This window comes from Drosophila serrata, unplaced genomic scaffold (assembly GCF_035046125.1).
Source record: "Drosophila serrata isolate PLE 108 unplaced genomic scaffold, ASM3504612v1 contig_350, whole genome shotgun sequence".
Classification (NCBI taxonomy): domain Eukaryota; kingdom Metazoa; phylum Arthropoda; class Insecta; order Diptera; family Drosophilidae; genus Drosophila; species Drosophila serrata.
In genome coordinates this window covers 199651-221493 of record NW_028257248.1, presented here as the reverse complement: position 1 = coordinate 221493, position 21843 = coordinate 199651, and the positions used below count along the sequence as shown (strand labels likewise).

The following is a 21843-nucleotide window of genomic DNA, read 5'->3' as shown; positions in this document are numbered from 1 at the left end:
ATACGAGTGAGATAACTTCAAAACTGAGAGACTAGTTTGCGTAGAAACGGACAGACGGACAGACGGACATGGCTAGATCGACTCGGCTGTTGATCCTGATCAAGAATATATATACTTTATATAGTCGGAGGTGCCTCCTTTACTGCGTTGCAAACTTCTGACTGAAATTATAATACCCTGCAAGGGTATAAAAACGGAACATCCCTCTCCCATAGCTTCCCCCTCGATAATGGTATCCCACAAGGTTCCCCTATCTCAGTCATCCTCTTCCTAATAGCCTACAATTCCCTAACCGACATTATCTCCCTTTCAAAACAAATCAAGTTCACTGCCTACGCCGACGACTTCTATCTTATTATACAACACAACCGGAACAAAAACTCCCAAATCAATCTTTCAACCCTATTGCAACATATCCGAGAATGGTGCTCATCCTTTGGATCCTCCCTCTCTCTAGAAAAATGTCAAGTCCTACATATATGCCGAAAAAGAAACTGCACAGCAAAAATAGTCACTGGCTCAATTAACATCCCTACCACCGACTCCATAAAAATCCTTGGCCTGACAATCAACAACCGGTACAACTGGCATTCTCACATAAACAACCTAAAAACATCCCTCTCCCGTCCCCTTAACATCATCAAAACCGGACTCTATTACCTTATTACTCTTCTGTCCTCACAAGCGAAGCTATAGCCATACTAGAAGCGGTACAATTCTGCAAGAAAAATTCAAGGAAGTTCGCTATAACATATGCTCTGATTCCCTATCTTCCTTAAGAGCCATAACCAACTCCAACAACCACTCACACACTACTACCCCAGCACAATCAGAAACATAATAACCAAACCCTTCCCCAAAATTATTCTTATCTGGATCCTAAGCCACATAGGCATAAAAGGGAGAGAGAGAGCGGACAGAACAGCCAAGGAAGCTTACAATTATCCACTCATTCTTACCCAAAACTTCAACTCCAAAGATATCACACAACACCTCAAAAATTAATACAGTCACATAGAAAAAGATCTGATAATCAATAGACTACGTCTAGGCCACACGCAAATCACAAACGCCTACTATATTAATAGAACAATACAAAACACTTGCCCTTTATGCAATAATGCCACAATAGATATAAAACACATATTAATCGACTGCACTGCACTTTCCCAACACAGAACCTCATCCTTCTCCCACGAAAACCCAACCGAACTCCTCGTTAACCCAACAACAGAAAATTCAATGAAAATCCTCTCCTTCCTCCATAAAGCCAAGCTCACCCACAAAATCTAGCCTTTAAGTCCTTTGTATAATACTAAAATCTGTATACATTTAATCGAGCGGTAGGCCACAGCAGCCAATGCTCAATATCCTATGTTAGCCTTTAGTTTACAACCAACCGCTAGCTTTATATAAATAAATAAATAAATAAATTAGGGTCTACAATTCGAGTAGAGAACCAAAGTCTTCGTAAAAGGCTCCGTAAACTGGAGAACGAAAATCAGGTGCTACGCAATAAACTGGAGGAATTTAAGAAGTTGGAAATGTCTCTAGCCCAAATTTTTACAGAGACCCAAATCAAAATATTTAAGACTGGAGGAAAAAGGGCCAAATTCAATTCGACGGACATTTCTGCTGCGATCTGTCTGCATACAGCAGGGCCCCGTGCATATAACCATCTGTACAGGAAAGGATTTCCTTTGCCGAGTCGGACCACGTTTTATAGGTGGCTAGCAGACGTGCCAATTATGATTGAAAGTTGATGAATGATGTTGCCAGCGGGTTCGAATATGACAGCACAGCTGATGTTGTTTATCAGCCAAGCAACTACGTCCAATTAGCCATGATTAGTGGGCTGAAAAAGTCCTGGAAGCAGCCAGTCTTTTTCGATTTTGACACCCAAATGGACGTGCATCACCTTTTCAACATTATTAATAAGCTCTACAAAAGGGGTCATTCCGTAGTAGTTATTGTCTCTAATTTGGGCCGGAAAATTAAAAGTTATGACGACAGCTTGGCATATCAGAGAGTAAGTAATAATACAAGTATAAACAAAAAAAATTAAAAATAATTTTTTTGTTAAAGCAAAAACCTGGTTTAGCCATCCAGACGATGCTAGCCTAAATATATATGTATTTGCGGATACACCACACCTAATCAAGTTGATCCGTACCCATTACATCGACTCTGGGTTGGTCGTCAAAGGAAACAAATTGACCAAGGCGACGGTCCAAAAAGCAATTGCCCACTGCGCAAAGTCTGACGTTTCAATTATCTTCAAAATCACAGTCAGTCACCTGAACGTAAACTCCCTCGGAGAACAAAAGGTTAAGTTGGCAACTCAATTGTTTTCCAATACAACACCAAGTTCTATAAGGGGATGCTACGCGTTAGGATATGATGTAGGCAACGTATGTGAAGCCGCGGACCTTTTAAAGTTGTAAATAACTGGTTCGATGTTTTTAGCTCCAAATTATCTACATCAAGCTCCATCGAAACAACACAGCCGTATGGAAAACAAACAGATATACAAAGCTAAAGTGGCTAAAATGGCTAAATGGCTAAAATGTCTAAAATAATGAGCGCAAACATAGTTGGCAAAGCCCATAGACTGGCATTTCAAAAGAGAATTTTAGTCAAAAACGTTTCCCTTGAATATCTACTTGGATATTTGTCTGCAAAGTACGAAATGGATTATAATAATAAATATTAGCTTAACTATTAAAAAATTCTTTTTTAAGACAAGAATATACTTTGGGATAAAGCGTTTAAATGCCACACAAAAACAAAAACAACAGCTCATTTCCAACTGAAAATTGTAAAAATTAAATTATAAAAAAAAAATCTACTCTTTTTATTACAACAGAAAAGTTAAAGCCCCACACATCATCTAAGGGTTAATCAACACATTCTATTGTTGTCCCGCTCGCTTTTACTAGGTTGAGCCCCTCTCACTCGCACTCCTTGTTATGATTAAAGAGGTATCTTTTATAATAGTATCATGTGCCTACCTAAGGGCCAACATACAGTGCCTACAGTAAACGTCGTTCAATTAATGTTTTTAATATATATTCTTTTTTTTAACTACGACAAACCCTTTGGCCAAATCTTTACACCGGGCCTAGTGTGACCGGATTCGTTTCCAGTTCAATCTCATTCGAGTCTGTAGATCAAACTGACAAACTAGATAAATTGCTCATCCCATAGAGGACGATTAAAAATCAAATTATCCCGTTTTGAGAGATCTCAATTTGCATCTTCACCGCCGTTTACCATTGCTACTATTCCACGGCCAACTAGCGAGAATTCCGTGTATACTATTTCAGACACTTCTTCGAGACTCACTCGTTCCACTGTTGCCATAAGGAATTTAGAGATTTCATCTATTCAAGTCGGGGCTTGGGAATGATTCTTGGTGTATTTGGGATATTTCGATATAGGCGCAATCTATACTCAACAAGGTCGAAATTTCAACCTGAAGCGAGTTATACCCGTTTCTGACAGAGCGCCATTCTACGCTGGGCGCCATCGTCGTTGTTATAGTGACGGATATGTTGCAACCCGAGTGATTTCTCGCACCCGAGTTCCCGAGCCACAGTCACTGCTAACCTAGCTAAGGGACTGCTTATCAGGGTTGCCCCTAACCCCTTCAGCCCTCTCGCACTATTAAGCTTAGCATATCGGTCGGGAGAGCGACTATTTTGTTTAAGCGTTGTGAGTACTATTTATTCTGCTGAATAAAACTGACACGCCTTGAAAAAAAAAACCGTTTGATATCAAAAGAGTCTGTATCAAACGGGAAAGGAGGTACTGTGGTAAAACTAGACTTAATATGCCAAACCTTACAGTGAGCCAATTAACTATTTTAGATATAAACTTTTCTTTTTTTTACGGGCAAGGAATGCAGTCGTAAAACGTACGGCACGTACGCGTTCTTGATAGTCGAATTAGAAGGAATAATAATAATAGAATAGAATAATAGGATAATACAACGAGAAAATCAGGATACGTAACAAGCTAATTCTACAAGAAATATAGTTTTTAATGTCGAAAGGCTTTTGTTTTCTATATTATCCAAAAAGCGGTTGTAATCGGAACATAAATAAAACCCTAAAGGGTTGGTGTCGTCATAGCAGTTGTCTCCAAACTCACGTTAGAATTAAAGCCTTTCGAGGAATGCAACGATGGTGTACAATAGGTTTACGATAGGGACCGTTTGTTAGTCCTAGGAGATTTTAATATCCCTGGGTTTTCTTAATATCCCCGGCTCACTGCACCACCCTTATGGTCAAATATATATATTTTTTTAATAAAAAGGTATTACAAATAATGTTGATTGTATTGTCAGCACTCACTCTTGTCACTCTTGTATTTTCTTCGATTTTTGACACAGTCTTTTGTGTCTGCTATTCAGAATTCCTTATAAGACTATAAAGTATTATTAAACTGAAATAGAGGTATCAATGTGTTGTTGTTATAATTTTTTTTTTTAAGTGATAATTAGGAACTATACAGGTTGGAGTCCAATGTTCAAAATAATTCAGTTATAAATAAGGAAACTGATAAATTGATTGAAATCTTGCATACATTTTCGACTCATCATCAAGGCCATCCAGTCTATATATTACCCTTGCAGGCTATTATAATTTGAGTCAGAAGTTTGCAACGCGTTGAAGGAGTCATCTCCGACCATATAAAGTACATATATTCTTGATCTGCATCTACAGCAGAGTCGATATAACCGTGTCCGCCTGTCCGTCTTTCCATTTCTACGCAAAGTAGTCTCTCACTTTGGAGCTGTCTGAATTTATATTAATCTAGAATTTGGATTTTCATTTTTTGAAAATTGACATATGTACACACGATTGTTAAACATAGAGGTGAGATATAAACTTCGGCGTTGCGTTAATCTTTCTTTCTTGCATAGTTTTAAGCGTTTTGATGTGTCTTGAACAAGACCAACCAGAATTGACATTTTTTATTATTTACCTGATCCTTATCACTTTTCTTTACAAATTTCTCAAATTTAGTTCACTCTGCAAAATTCAAAATTCGGTTATAATTTCAGTTAATTCTTTAATGTATAAAATGTTTAATATAAATATACAAATGTAGGGCCAATATGCTTCACGAACATTCTTCTTGACTTTTTCGAACACAACGAGCAACTTTACGTTTAAAGTCGGTGTACGATTCTCCCCATTCCTTGGCGGCATCTACATTTGCCGGAGACTCATCATTAGGGTCAGCCAACATAGATATCACCGATATCAAAATAGTTTCCACTGTATGCACAGGTAGCCAGCGCTCCGATGCTTTTTCATAGCCCCACTTATCATCTCCGGGCTCATGCAGAATAGAAATACAGACATCTCCGTTTTTTTCTATATTTGGGTGCCAAATTTCTGTGACGAACTTCATCCTTGGAGGGCGCAACGGATATTCTTTAGGAAAGTAAAGATGGGCCTTAAAAAATCCGCCTTCGCTGTAGGTAAAAAACAATGGATTATTAGTTAAGGTACTGTAATCAAAATAATGCAATAATAATAACTGCAATATTTAAAAAAATGTATTTTACAATTATAAATGATAAATTTTTAAATTATGTAAACCAAATTGAACTTAATTTTTTAGATCTTCATTGTGTCAATCCAGTTTTTCGACTAGTCCCGACGAAATTACTGGCTGTGTGCTAAGGTACTGTGCCGACGCCCTGACCTATCCCCTTTTGAAATTGTTTCCCTCATCCTTAGAAACCTCCCAATTTCCCCATATTTGGAAGAAATCGTTTATTGTCTACAAAAAACGTAGGAAATCGGATGCGAACAATTATAGAGGAAAATCGGAAATAGAGTTATCGGTTACCTCAAACTTTTCGAAAACTTTCTTACTCTTCATTTGCATCGCCTTTTTCGGTCAGTTATTTTTCCATGTCAACATGGTTTTATTAAGCGAAGATCAACAACAACAAATCTATTAGAGCTCTATTCCTATATTATAAAAGGCTTCCATTAACATTTTTATGCAGATGTAATCCATACTGATTTTACTACTACTTTGACTTTGTTAACCATTCTCTCCTCGTAAGAAAACTCGATTTAATGGGTTTTCTAAGTGATCTTAATTGGATCTTATGATATCTGAATGGCAGGACGAAAACGGTTCTCTTTAAGAATAATTTATCTAATGTTCTAAGGGTTACTTCTAGCGTCCAGCAAGTAAGCCTTTTGGGACTCTTTTTGTTTACAGTTGTATAAATGACCTGCCCAAAGTCTTGACTGACGTCAAACTTTGCGTGCAATACAAGGACGTCGCCTGCCAGTCGGATTTACAAACAGATATTAATTATTTTCAAACATGGTGCCGTGTAAACTTATTAAATTAAAACGGCTCTAAACGAAAGCTAATGACATTCTCACGTGTCGTTCCTAAGCTTACTAATTACACAGTAAACTGCTGCTCTTTGGAAAGAATTAATTTAGTTGATGATTTGTGCGTCCGTTTGGACCCAAAACTTTATTGATCATATTTCGTCTATGGTGAATAGAGGTAGGGGTGTGCTTGGATTTATTTAACGGTGGTAAAGGAATTTAATGACCCCTAAATCCTTATATACCTATTTAGTTCGTCCTATCTTACAATATGGATGCTGCGTTTGGAGTCCTCAGTACTGCGTCCATAGTGAACGCATTGAGTCGGTTCAAAAGAACTTTTTACTTTTCGCTCTACGCGGTGTAAATTGGGATGTAAACCAAAGATTACCATCTTACACTAATAGACTCCTCCTACTTAACTTACCATCCTTAACCAACCGTAGAACTATGCTTGTCAGTACGTAGATCATCTAGCAACCAGATCTTTGTCTCTTAAAAAACACTTAACAATAATATCTCTTGACTTTGCTAAAGCCTTTGATAAAATTGGCATCCACACCCTCATCCGCCAGTTGGAGGAAAGGAAACTAGGCCCCCGCATTATAAGATACGTCCACAACTTCATGTCCAACCGGAAAATAATAATAACAATAAAGGAAGCTAACTTCGGCACGCCGAAGTTTATATACCCTTGGAGATAGAACTTCGATGACTTCTTGGATTCCTTCCATACAATATAAAATATATATATTAATGTTAAAAAAAAACAATGAAGTAATACCTGCTCTCATTTCATTCACCTATACATATTATATTTTCAGTTTTACATTCACAGATTTGCATTTTTGCTCCACATCTAACGATCGTTTGTATGGCACCTATGTGATATAGTCGTCCGATTTTCATAAAATTTGCAACAAAATTTAAGACTGATATAAAACGCTATATTTCAAATTTAATGAAAATCTGCTGAAAACTGAAAACGTTATAATTTTTAATTGTATTCATTTTTTGATCGTTCGTGATATAGTAGTCCGGTTTTTTTATAACTTTACACAAAATTTAGATTAAAATAAAATGATATTTGATGAAAATCTGGTGACAACTGAAGAAGTTATAATCTTTAATTTTATTAACTTTTTTTATTTCTTATAAAATGGCTATGTATCAAATTTGATGAAAATCTGTTGAAAACTGAAAATTTTATACTTTTTAATTGAACTAATTTCTCGATCGTTCCTATAGGAGCTATATGATGTAGTCGTCCAATTTTCATAAAATTTTACACAAAATTGTAGAATAATATGAAATGGCTATATCTCAAATTTGATCAAATTCTGTTGAAATGATGAAATGATGATGATATAGTCGTCCGATCCGGCCCGTTCCGACATATATAAGAGTGAGAGTATATAGAAGACTAACTGCAAAGTTTCATTCAGATAGCATAAAAACTGAGAGACTAGTTTGCGTAGAAATGGACAGACGGACAGACGGACATGGCTAGATCGAATTGGCTGTTGGTCCTGATCAAGAATATATCTACTTTATATAGTCGGAGGTGCCTCCTTCACTGCGTTGCAAACTTCTGACTGAAATTATAACACCCTGCAAGGGTATAAAAACGAACCAAATGGATTGTGTTGCGTTTTCAGTAAAGTGAAATTGCCGCAACCTGAAGCACCACCAGAGCACCAGAGGACAAATCTATCACATCGGTCCGAGGAATATATCCATTTGCGGGATGCTGTGATGAATGACCGTAATACAACCAACGTTGGAAAGCTCACGATTTTGCCATCCTCATACATAGGTAGTCCACGCCACATGCAGGAATATGCTCAAGATGCCATGGCATATTTTCGTTGCTACGGCCGTCCAGACTAATTTATCACCTTCACATGCAATCCAGCTTGGGACGAGATAGTGCAGCTGTTATTTCCTGGACAATCGTCTAAGGACATCACAGCTCAAGTCAAGGTACAGAACAATGACTCAGCTGACGTATTCTCACGACAGCTACTGGACACGGGGAACGGAAAGCTGCCAGTCAATGAGACGTCGAGAAAAATAGTATTGCCCGAGAATTTCTGTAATTTAGTTACATCGAAGGAAGGACTTTTCCAAAAAGTGTTCCCCGATATCCGAATAAATTATAGGAATCACGAATGGCTCAGTGGATGAGCGATTCTCGCTGCCAAGAACAAAGATGTCTACCAGCTCAATCCTGTAATCCAATCCAGCATAGAAACTGAAGAAATTACATATAAGTCGATAGATACCGTTATGGAGGCAGAGAAAGCAGTTAATTACCCTACGGAATTTCCAAAGTCACTTGATCTGCCTGGAATGCCACCACACATATTGAAATTAAAAATAGGTGTGCCGATTATCATGCTCCGAAATATAAATCAGCCGAAACTCTGCAACGGTACGCGACTTGCAGTTAAGAAATTGATGAACAACGTAGTAGAAGCAACGATCATTACTGGTCCTTTCAAAGGTGAAGATCTCCTCATTCCTAGGATTCCTCTGATCCCAACTGATACACCGTTCCAGTTCAAGAGATTGGAGTTTCCCATTCGTTTGGCGTTCGCAATGACCATTAATAAAGCTCAAGGTCAATCTCTGGAGCTGTGTGGTTTAGATTTGGATGCAGATTGTTTTTCACACGGACAATTATATGTGACGTGTTCCCGTGTCGGAAAACCTGATAGTCTTTATATTTACGCGGAGAATGGAGAAACGAAGAATATTGTATACCAACAAGTATTACAGAATTAAATGAATTTGAAAATTATTCTTTTTTGTTTGACTTATTTCTTATGCGTGCAACCACAATATGCCACAGAGAAACGTGGCAGGGAACAGCTAGTAAGTTCAATAAAGTACTTTAATGTATAAGTACCGCTGCAGAGCAGCGGTCAGTGCTTATGCATAAGTGTATATTAATGTATATGTTCCGCAGCAGAGCAGCGGTCAATGCTTATGCATTGGTGTATATAGGCGGCGCAAGCAGCGGCCGCGCATGAGAGAGAGAGTGATATGCTCACATGGTAATCGAATGATCGGCCGCGCATGCAGGCAGGCCAGCTCAGCAATTAGGATGTTAATAACATTGCTGTGCGGCTCGAATTACTCTGCACTTGAAGTGCTGGGAATATTTGGACATAAACAAATGCCACAATTTTGCAGTGATATAAGTGGTACAGTGTGTACCCGATATGTGAGCATACTACAAATGATTCCGAAAAGTTGTTTGCTCAGAGCATTTATTACAGGTCGACGTCAACATATATGTTTTTAAGGAACTCTTTGGAATTAAATCTTCCCAGTCCATCGTCTCTAAAAAAGTGGAACAGCATAAAAAAATTACAGCCTGGAGACAACGAATGTTTGTTCTCAGCCCTTAAAGACTCTATTAAGGAAATGACAGAATCTCAAAAAGAATGCATAATAACTTGTTATGAAGTTGCAATAAAAAAAAAGTTAACATACAATTCCTCAGTTGACGTAATTGGTGGCTTAGAGCAATTACTTGAACGCTCAAATAAAATTTCGTATTTATTATAATTTAAAAAAAAAATGAAATTAATATTGAACTATTTTGTGCCAGATACAAACAATAAAGGAGAATGCCTTAAAAGCAGAGCTCGCAAATAACTGTCGACCGTTTCTCGTTGTCTGCAAATAAGTGTCTTTTCCTGACACTTTACGAAAAAACTCAGAGAGCAACCGAAATAAGGGTGCTTAAATGAGCTCGCACGCGCTCAGAGCGAAACCGTTTTTTTTAATTCTGTTTTGTTCTGGTTGTTCCAAGACCGTTTTGTCGTGTTCAGTGAAGCAAAAAGTCTTTTGCATATGTATTGGTATACACTCACACGCATAGGCAAGCAAGTCGTTAAGCGTCTGTATTGCGATCGTGAATTGAGTGTGTGTGAGTAAATGCAAAGACCGTTTGCGTTGAGTTTTTCGGTCAATCGGTCTTTTGCTGACTCTCATTGTGCGAGCGTTTCTCGTTTCGCTCTTTAGGCAATGCTCATTGAAAGAGCGACACACAAAGATCTCAACGAAAAACGTTCAACAGAAAACCTAAAAGAATACAACAAGAGTCTCTTGCTCAGAGCGAGAGCGAGAGAGTATGAACTTTTTCGGTTGTGCTCGCAACGAGAGCGTAAGAAAAAAATCGGTCGACAGTTATTTGCGAGCTCTGCTTAAAAGCCTTATTTATAAAAACATTAATAATGCTGAAAATTTTTGGTTCAAAGTAGGAGGCGTTGTGTATGATCAAGGAGGTAACAATAGAAAATGTACCTCGTTACTTGAAGTCACGAATGAGAAACTTTACTTTATCTTCAATAATAAGAAATATTATATGTTTTATGACATACCGCATCTTTTCACATCAATAAGAAATAACTTACTAAAAGCTAAGTTTGAAACCCCTGACGGAATAGTTAATTTCGATGTTATACCAGAGGTATACGAATTAGAGCAGGGATCAGTAACGAGATTGACTAAATTAACAAGAAGTCACGTTAATCCAAATAGATTTGAGCTTATGCGGGTATGTTTGGCAACAGAGACATGTAGTGACACTGTTTCTGCGGCAATTAAAGCTTGTAATCAAAACAAGCAGCTCCAACAAAATAGTTCAGAAGTGGCAGCATCTACTGCTGTTTTTGTCCAAAGACGTAATGATTACTTTGATTGACTGAATAGCAGATTATTAAGTAACATCGACTAGGAATCCATACAATATAAATTATATTATATTTATGTTAAAAAACAATGATGTAATTCCTGCTTTCATTTTATTCACCAATACATATTATATTTACAGTTTTGCATTCACAAATTTGCATTTTTTCTCTACATCTAACGATCGTTTGTATGACATCTATATGATATAATCGTCCGATTTTAATAAAATTTGACACAAAATTGTAGAATAATATAAAATATATATAATATAATATAATAACTAAAAAAGATTATAATTTTTAATTGTATTAATTTCTCGATCGTTCCTATGGGAGACATATGGTATAGTAGTCCGTTTTCCTTAAAATTTTACCCATAAGTTTAAAGTAATATAAAATGGCTATATCAAAAATGTTATACATTTTTTTTTTCCGATCATTCCTATGACAGCTATATGATACAGTCGTCCTATCCGGCCCTAACTACAAAGTTTCATTCAGATAGCTTCAAAACTGAGTGACTAGCTAGCGTAGAAATGGACTGACCGACATGGCTAGATCGACTCGGCTGTTGATGCTGATCAAGAATATATATTCTTTATATGGTCTGAGGTGCCTCCTTCACTGCGTTGCAAACTTCTGACTAAAATTATAATACCCTACAAGGGTATAATAAAATAAAACAAGCATTAAATTCTGTCCCTGTAACAATAAAATGAAAAATATTAGATACAAATAAACGAGTGTGAAGTGAATCTCATCATTTATTTTGTATGCCAGAAAGAGTTTGTTCACGTCAGGAGGCCCTTCGCGGCGCCGCCTCTGTCCACCGAGTTTCCAAAGCTTTGCTCTTGCACTCCCGCATGTCGGCTCTTCACGCACTGCTCATCGGGCCAGTCTAAGCGCTCCCGCGCCCACTCTTCGATGTTCGCGAACGCCTGCTCCCGAGCTTCCGAGCTTCGCTCGCTACTAGGGGAGCTGAGGGACGGCTAGTTCGCGCTCCACTTCTCGGGCCCGCTCTCGCACTGTTAAACTTAGCTAATCGGTCAGGAGCGCAGCCCTTATGTTTAAGCTGGTTAGTTCTATGTATGATGCGTAATAAAGCGGAAGCACACACACGCATTCTAAACTTGTGCTAATATTTCCGTACAAAAAAAAGTTCTCCGTGAACAGTGAAATTGTGTTACAAAAAGAAAGGCATAATTAATATCGGCCAGCCGGTGTGCGCTTGTTGCGAGAATTCACCCTGCTCGCCGAACAGTCCGCCGCTGTCACGATAGTTTCGCTAATTTTTGTGCTGTATCCATACACATTTTTTGTTCGCACAATTCAATACAGTCCACTTCTCGACGCTCCACTGTGCCAATACAAACCCTACATATTTACATACCAACATATATATTGGGCAACCATACATATATATTGGGCAAGCTTCGCCCAAGCTATTACATACATATAAGCACACGCCCGCATAAGGGCATATCAAGTAATTATTTGCCATTTTTTTCGCCTCCTCTTTGTGGGAAGAGCGTGTACAAGCACCTGCACTTATATGTACATTCCACAGCCGAACAATGCCGACGAGACAAAATTCGCCACCTATAATTTTTAAAGAAATAAATTTCGTGAACCAAGGATTTAAAATTATCCGAAATTTATAAATCCTATTTTTATTTATATCAATTTACAATACATACATATATATTAGGCAAGCTATTCTGCGCTGAGCATCGATCTCCACAATTATTTTACATACATACATATATTGGGCAAGCTTCGCACTATTCTGAGCTGAGCAGCAAAACCCAAACACAAACAAGTGTTTTTAATTATCTTCAATTTAGCCGCCGCAACGGCTGTGTTGTTGTTACCCTTTAGTTCTTTGGGTCCCTCACACACCACTGCTTTGCCGACGGCTTATCCCAGTCAGCTCTTCTCCGCGACCAAAAACGGATGTTTGTTTTTAAATTCTAGCTTCCCGGCGTTTAAATAATTAAACATCTGCGGCTTATAACTTTAGAAATTAACAAATAGTTCAACATCCAGATCCAGAATTTGAATTTGAATAATTAATTTAAGTTAATTAATTTTTAATTTAATCTTTTTAACTTAGCCGCCGCAACGGCCGTATTGTTCTTGCCGCTTGGTTGTTTTGAGTCCCGCACATATGCACTGCTTTGCCGACGACATGACCCACTGAGTTTTTCTCTCGAACAAAGCCAAGGGTTTATTTCGACCATTTCGAATCCGTGATGAATAAATTTACCAACAATTACTTTCGGCCAATATATTCCTAAATCCGTATTTAATTTATTACGGGATCCATTCACATTTTGTGACCAATTTTCTGAGCTAAATAAAAGCAAACTTCCATGTCCGAGCTTCTTAATACACACCAGAGGTTAAGTGAAAAATACAAGGATTTTAATTCGCAAATTCTCTGCTATAAATACTAGCCCAGCTCCATTGTCAAGGCTCACTCACTCACACACGGACGACCACAAAAATGGCCGCCATCGACATTGCGTTAAGTAAGTTTAGTGCCACGACTGACCGTGTGAGTCAATTTGAGGCAAAGATCCAAACTCTAGGCGCCCCAGAAATCACCCAGCCCTCTCCTTCCACGTGTCAAGTGCATCGCGACCAAATCCAGGCTTTGTGGGAAAAGGTGGAGAAGAGTTACGAGAGCTGCTTCGAACTGGTCTCCGTGTCCGACGACGGCGCGGACACTTCAACGGTGTTAAAAGCTAAGTATAGCTACTGCTACTCCGTCTATTCCAGGTGTATGGCTCAGCTGCAGGAGATAATAGAAAGGGGCGCGGCCCAGTCAACTCTGGCTTCCAGCAGCGTCCACACACCCCCTTCCACCGGTTGTCGTTTCCACCGGTAGACACCAAGGTGTTTGCGGGCGACGATCTTCGCTGGCCCACGTTCAGAGACCTTTTCACGGCGGTATAATTCACAACCCTCGTCTCACAGCGGTGGAGAAATTGTTCCACCTACTACCCAAAACTAATGGCGAAGCGCGCGCCATTGTTTACAGAGCCCCGCTCAGCAATGAGGGGTTCGCCACAGCTTGGCGTAGCCTCACCGCCCGTTTCGAGAACCGGCGGTTGTTGGTCAACAGCCAGTTGAAAATCCTTTTCAACATCCAGGTTATCCCCCAAGAGTCCGGAAGCGCGCTAAGAGAGCTGCAAGGCACTATACAGAGTTGTCTAGCGGCATTAGAGATGACCGCCATTCAGGTCGAAGCCTGGGACTGCCTCCTGGTGTACATGGTTTCCTCGAAGCTCCCCAAGCTCACGCTCCCCATGTAGAAGCAACCTATCCATAATAAGGACAAGATTCCAACTTGGAACGAGCTAGACTCGTTTCTGACGCCATCGTACGCTGGAGGCCATCGACGACGTTACGCCTACCAACTCAAGGCATTTTCCGCCAAAGTTGTCGACTCCGAGTGCCCCAGCGCCCCGGCTTTATTCTTCCGACTTCATGGTGACTCCAACACCCAGAAGGTGTGACCTGTGTTCCAGGGAAAACCACCCCCTGCGAAGATGTCCCCGTTTCCTCAAAATGACCGTAGTCGAGAGATCAAATATCATCCGAAGAAAGCAACTCTGCTTGAATTGTTTGGATCGAGGCCATCAGCAGCGGGATTGCCCCAGTGTCCACTCCTGCCTTACATGCCGCAGACGGCATCACACCCTGCTGCATCCCAGAAACTGTTCCTCCAGTGTTCAGATTGCTCCTGAACCTTCCAGCCCAGTAACCGCACCGATCAAAAGGATATCCGCGTTCTCCACGCGAATCACTACTCCCAACGCTTTCAATTACTGGGTACCCTAAGACATCAAGAGCAGACGTTCTCGAGGTATTTTATCCTACCCATGCCGAGTCTGCAGCGGAATCCATCCTCTTCGAAAATGCCACAAGTTCCTCTGGCTTAGTGCTGAGAAGAGGCTCAGCGCGGTGTCCACCAACCGCTACTGTTCCAACTGTTTGGCCCACGAACATTCCCAAGGCAAGTGCCGCAATGGTGACCGATGCAAGACCACACGATCCTGCATATGCCTGGAAGTCAAGTTCCCGCACCCCGATCGCAACATCGGATGACTCCGTGCTCCCAATTCGCGTTATTAACTGACCGCTCTTCTAAATGATACATTTTTTTCCAGTCCGCTTCGAGAAGATGCCACCGCTTCGCACCACGCGAACGCTCTGATCAGAGGTCCAATCCAACCAATGCCGAGGTTCTCCCCGAACTTCATCCGCTACCGACGTCGACGTCTCCTCTAGGATCCTGCGCCTCCCCCCGGCACTCCTCAGCCACACCACAGCCTTCGTTCGCCGCTTCTCAGCTGCACTTCGGTGCGCATAGGCAATTTCCGCCGCTAGCCAGGACACCCTGCCGAACGCGGCAGCGCTTATACAGGACGAATATGTTGCAACCCAAGTGATTACAAGGGGGGGAGAATGTTCACGTCAGGAGGCCCTTCGCGGCGGCCGCGGCGCCGCCTCTGTCCACCGAGTTTTCAAAGGTTTGCCGCTCTTTTACTCCCGCAAGTCGGCTCTTCACGCACTGCTCATCGGGCCAGTCTAAGCGCTCCCACGCCCACTCTTCGATGTTCGCGAACGCCCGCTCCCGAGCTTCCGAGCTTCGCTCGCTACTAGGCGAGCTGAGGGACGGCTAGTTCGCGCTCCACTTTTTGGGCCCGCTCTCACATTGTTAAGCTTAGCTAATCGGTCAGGAGCGCAGCCCTTATGTTTAAGCTAGTTAGTTCTATGTATGATGTGTAATAAAGCGGAAGCACTCATTCGAGCTCCACGACGCCCCCGACTTATGATTTTAACCACTACGGGTTATATACTTTCTGACTGCGTCGCGGGAGCTATTTTCCAGTACAGGATCTTTAGCGGAAGGATCGCCCCCCTACAAACAGAGTTTATTGTGTTTCTTTATTGTGTCCGGTGGAGGAGATTTACCCATTAACCCCAGAATTTAATAAAAAAATATTGTAATATTATTGCACATTATCTTCCCTGCGAAAAAATGTAGTCAGCAAAATATATTTAAATCTATTAGTTATAGGACGCATTAAAATTTTTTATCGCTATAATTTTCTCTCTGTGTAACGGTGCATTTCAAACTCGCCTAGAAATTTAAAGTTTTTGCTCACTGTGTTTCCAATATACGTTTATGCTGCGGTGCATACATTGTCACCCAGCAGACTGTCGTTGTTTTTGTTGCTATGCTTATCGCAAGGAAATACGACCCGCAAAATTTGTCGTCTTCGTCTTTGTTTGTGTAGAACTATTGCTTACTCGTACGGATTTCTGTGCAGCTGAATTCAGCGGCCCATGAGTATTCCGTTTCTCGAATGTGGAGACAATAAGCAATACTCAAGCGACACCGAGTCCGAGAGTGAGAGATGGCTCCACACCTCATCCCCAATACTCAAGCACCCAGCCCCCCTACAGAAACGGATCACGAGCAGCTCGATCTGATAAACAGGCCATCGTTGGTAATGTCCTTGCAGATCAAGCCGCTCAAATCCAGCTGAGGGAGCAAGCGCTTAGGCAGCCGGGCCGGGCGAGTAGCGGCAGTAAGCACCACGTCAGCTCCAGACCAGACCTCTCAGATAGAGGCATTTAAAGCCATAGATATAGACGACCCCGTCGTTGAATTTAACGCCGTAAAGTGCTTGCCCGAATTCGCGGGAGCACAATAGACAAATGTCTCTTGGCGGCAGGCGGCCGTGGCAGTCTATTACATTTTTAGAAACTACCTTTCGCCACTACCAAGCAATGATAATCATCAAAAGCAAGGTTAGGGGACCCGCCGACGCTATACTGTCGTCATTCGGAATAGTACACAACTACGATGCGATCATAAGTCGCCTCGATTTTACATATAGTGATAAACGCCCAATGCATATCGTTGAACAAGAATTGGGTACCCTTAGACATGGTAGCATAACCCTACTACAATATTGTTGACGAATAAAGTCAATATGCCATTTGAGCCGTCGGTGGCCAGAACCTTTTGCGACAAATTTCGTGAAGACGCAAAGCCGAAAGACATACCGTCGGCTCTGGCCCTGCCACAATAAGTGGAATCAAACCACGAAAGATGCATCTTCGTAACAACGTTTGCAAAAAGCCAGGAAGATAAGGATCGTAAGCCAAATCTGAACCCACAAGAGCGCCAGGATAAGAGTCCCCCGGCAAATTAACAATTTGATAAGTTCGGTAGAAGCCCGCACTTTACCAAACAACACAGGACATTCTGTACCGCACAACAATACCCAAGAACCAATGGATGTAGATTCATCCCTTTCTAAGATTATTCAACCGACTCAAGCACAGGCTTACCAAAACGGGAGGCCGGCCACATCCGGTCGTTCAAGCCCTCATAGAAAACATAGGATTAGTCATGTCGCTCAGAGCGCAGGCCGAAAAGTCATACACAACCGCAGCCTCCAGCGCAGCTTCCAAAATTGACGATAAAGCCATTACAGAGTATAACTCGGACATGGTCAATTTTTTAAGGGAAAATCACTACTGCCCGTATTCAGACGAAGAGTAGCGCGCAGTACAATGCTGCCCTTCGAGTCAAGAGACGGCTCCGGACAAAAGCTGCCCTATCAGAAGAGGAGAAGGTAAAGAGGAGAGCAAGCTGCACTTCGCCAAACTTCCTAACATGGCATCAACGGCCGGTTTCGCCAAAAAGGTGGAGGAGATGCTTGCCACGCTCTGCCGAGAGTGCAATAAAGGATACTCAGGCGAGCAAGCGGCTACGCGTGCCCAAGGAAGCAGTCCCCCCCTTGAAGGTGAAAACCCAAAAGGGGAGGAAAATCGCGAAGGCCAGTGAGGTGACCAGACCAAACCATTGTCCGAAGCGATGAGAATGGCAAGATGACCGAGGCGCGGTGGAGGACGGTGCATGCGCGGCTTGAGTCATTAGTTACACGGATGGAGGAAGATCCTTTAGCGCCCATGCCCGCATTCGATGGTGCCGGGTGGCTAAATGGGGTCAAAATCCTAAAGTAGAGGATCAAAAAGCGCCATCCTAGACCTAGGTCTGGAAACCATTGTTGATGCCACCCAGGAACTAACGCTGGATGAGTCCGAAAACCAACAGTCTTTAGGAACCCCCGGAATACGAACTGGGGAAAGTTTAAAGATATAATCTCTCGAAAACTCGCGACTAGTCCGGGCACAGTAAAATCCTATGTAGACATGGAACATATCACGCATCAAGCCCGATTTCGAGAAGTAAGAAAAGGACCAGACCTGGTGGAACAAGGACCTGAAGAATTCTTTAAACTCGCCAAACAGGCGAAGGATGATATAATAAACGAGGAATACAAAATCCTTACAAGGAACTACAAGAAGGAAATACGCAGAGCACAAAGAAGCTCTAGAGAAGGACTCAGAAACGGCTAGACTACGGAAGTTGCTTTTAAAGCAACCCACCATACAGAGTCAGCTCAAACGAGTAGACGGGCAGTGAACTGAGGGCAGCGAAGAGGCCCTAACAGCACTTATGCACGCGCATTCCCAGATTGCACAGAGATCACCGGTACCAACGAGCACCAGGTACTAGCAACCAGGGAAGAGCATCTCCCAAATGAACTCATATCCTCTAGAAGAATTCACTGGGCTATAAACTCCTTCGCGGGGATAAAAGCGCCAGGACTAGATGGAATATTTCCAGCCATGCTGCAGGCAACCGAAGAAGTCATCACTTCATGGCTATACGCACAGCTTTTCTTAGTACGGGCTATATCGCAATCCAATGGAGGACCTCGCGGATTGTCTTGCTGCCTAAAGCAGGAAAGAGCAGCCACGTCAGTCTAAAGGACTACAGGCCGATAAGCCTCACCTCCTTTCTTCTCAAGACAGTTGAAAAGCTGCTGGACCTATACATCAGAAACGATGTGGGCAGATCACTGTCCACCATGCAGTACGCATATACAAAAGGGAAATCAGTGGAGACGGCGCTGCATCCGCTAGTAGCCACCATTGAGTGAGCCCTGCACAACAAGGAATATGCACTCGGAGTCTTTGTAAACATATCCGGGGCATTCAATAATGTAAGCACAAACAAAATAATGGAGCGCCTAGGAGCGACTAACACGCATCCCGCCATCAACTTTTGGATTGGAAATCTATTAAATAGCCGACGGGTACAATCAGATTGGGGCACCGCTTCCATAGTGAATGGAGAGCACAGAGGCACGCCGCAAGGTAGAGTCCTATCGCCACTCGTGTGAAATCTAATGGTCGACGACCTAATCAGAAGGTTTGAGAGGAAGGCCCCAAAGATAACAACCTATCCTGATGACATAAGCATAATTATCACGGGAGTATGTCCATCGACCCTTAGCTCGATCATGGAATCAACACTCATGGAGATATGTGAGTGGACGGACAAGGTAGGCCTTAATATCAATTCGGATAAGACAAAGAGATACAAACTACCGCCATGAATCCCCCCAAAAATAAACTCAACCAGGCTGACCCCGAAAACACAAGTCAAATACCTGGGCACTGTACTGGACAGAAAGCTGGCATGGAAATCCAATGTAATAGAGAGGGTGAAAAGGCCACCATGGCGCTATATGCATCCAAGAAGATGCTCAGCCGCACATGGGGCCTCTCACCCGCTCTGACGCACTAGGTCTTAGTGTGGTGGCAAGACATGGAAAAGAGGACCTACAAAAAGCTTATGGAAAGAATCCTGCGGCAGTCAATGCTCTGCATATTTAGGGCGCTGAGGTCAACCCCCACAAAAGCTCTAGAGGCGATACTTGGAATTGATCCCCTGGACATCCACGCGCAACTGACCGCGGGAAAGGCCACACAGCTCTTAGTAGCGCTAGGAAGTATGTCAACAAAAGGATACTGGCATAGTTCAAATGGTCGAACCATGAGCAGTGTATCTGACTACATGACGCCAAGAACTTGCCCGGATTTGAAAACATCAACATTTATGGGACCTGAAGACTGGAAAATGGTTCAGGACCACGCTCGACACCTCAATATTTACATTAACGACTCCAAGATGCAAGGAGGTGTTGGAGCGGGCATATACTGTACAGACCCCGAGATGAGGCTGTCGTATAAGCTACCAAGCCATTGCAGCATATTCCAGGCGGAAGTCTTCTCCGTCAGGAAGGCGGCAGAGCATGCGCAGGAAACAGCCCGCCCATGTGAGGCGCGTAAATCTGTTCGTAGACAGTCAGGCGGCGACTAGATCCATGCAATCGTCAGCGGCCAGTTCCAAAAATGTACAACAGACGCCTCCGCCTATAGTATTGGTACAGTCCTATCACAAGAAGGACGCTCCATTACGATGATTTTCAGAACGTTAATAGAAAGGGAAATCAACTACATCTCAAATGAGTAGGAGTTATTGGCCATTGTATGGCCTTTAGCCAAACTACGGCACTACCATGCTGTAAAAGATATAAATATCTTCACCGACCACCAGCCATTAAAATTCGCAGTATCGGAATCCAATCCCCGGACTCTCGCGGACACCATAGTCCTAAAAGGCGTAAATGCCATTCATTGCGATCTGCACACGCTAGCAATGATAGAGGATAAATTGGTCAGCCAGCCACGAAATTCTGGCATTGCAATAACCGAGTGACAAACATTTTTGCAGTCGCGGAGAGACGGGAAATCATTACTGCCGAGCACAATAGGGCACACAGATCGGCACAGGAGAATGTAAAGCCGGTGCTCTCCGAATATTGTTTTCCTAAAATGAATAAATTAGCCAACGAAATTGTTCAAAACTGCAAGACCTGCGCGAGAGCCAAATATGATAAGCATCCCGATAAACAGGAAATCGGTGAGTCACCGATCCCATCCTATGCAAGGGAGATGTTACACGTTGATATCTTCCCAACGGACAGGAATTACTTCCTGACGTGCATCGATCAATTCTCAAAGTTCGCAGTCGGGCAACCTATTCCCTCTAGAACATTTGAGGACCTCAAGCCACAACTGTTGCAGCCAATGAACTATTTTTCAAAAGCCAAAACGATCTATTGTGACAATGAACCTTCATTGAATTCGTATACGATCTCATGCTGACTAACCACTTTGGGGTTAACATCGCAATTGCATCGCCTTTACAGAGTATATCTATCTATACCTTCCCTGCTGGAACTAGCTAGATGCATTAAGATTGACCGATACCACAGAGTTGCTTTTACTAGCCACTGCCAGGTACAACAAATCAATTCACTCGGTAATTGACAAAAGACCAGCTGATGTTGTGCAGACGAACTCGGAGGACTAAAATAAAAAGCGCCCAGAACGCGCTAAGAAACAGGGAAAACGCAGCCCGTCAGAATAGGGTCTACGAGGTTGGGGAAAATAAACTCACACGCTTGTGTGAGCAGAGAGCCGCAGAAGCGTCCCTGGAGACCACGGTCCTCATTAAGGGGAGGGTGGTCCACAAGGACAATCTTAAATGATACGATTAAATTATGTCCTCTATGTTTGTTATTCATTTGTTGATTACACCTTAAAGTATAAGGTTCATAGTCACTGGCATAGTTTGTTTTAAGTTTATTTTATTGGTGGTGGGAAACCCCTCTATGAGCAAAGAAATATCTAAAGCTTATTTTCACAGGTTCGGACCCATACTTTGCCTATTCCTATCCTTGGCGTCGGCTCACATTACTGATTATTTACAGGCCAAGTACATCTCCATCGTAGATAGTGAAATCCTAGTATGGGAGAAGTTC

At 42.0% G+C, this 21843-nt stretch overlaps 1 protein-coding gene across 4 annotated transcripts in view; it reads right to left on the bottom strand.

The window, feature by feature from the left end:
- Nucleotides 1–5062: 5062 nt before the first annotated feature.
- Ube2g1 (ubiquitin-conjugating enzyme E2G 1) overlaps nucleotides 5063–21843 on the bottom strand; it is a 37292-nt gene continuing 20511 nt past the window's right edge. For all 4 annotated transcript variants that reach the window (XM_086838586.1, XM_086838588.1, XM_086838587.1 and 1 more), the window contains one exon: nucleotides 5063–5485. In XM_086838586.1, coding sequence (XP_086694712.1) covers nucleotides 5128–5485 — 358 coding nt within the window. In that variant the 3' untranslated portion in view covers nucleotides 5063–5127. The remainder of the gene's footprint in view (nucleotides 5486–21843) is intronic.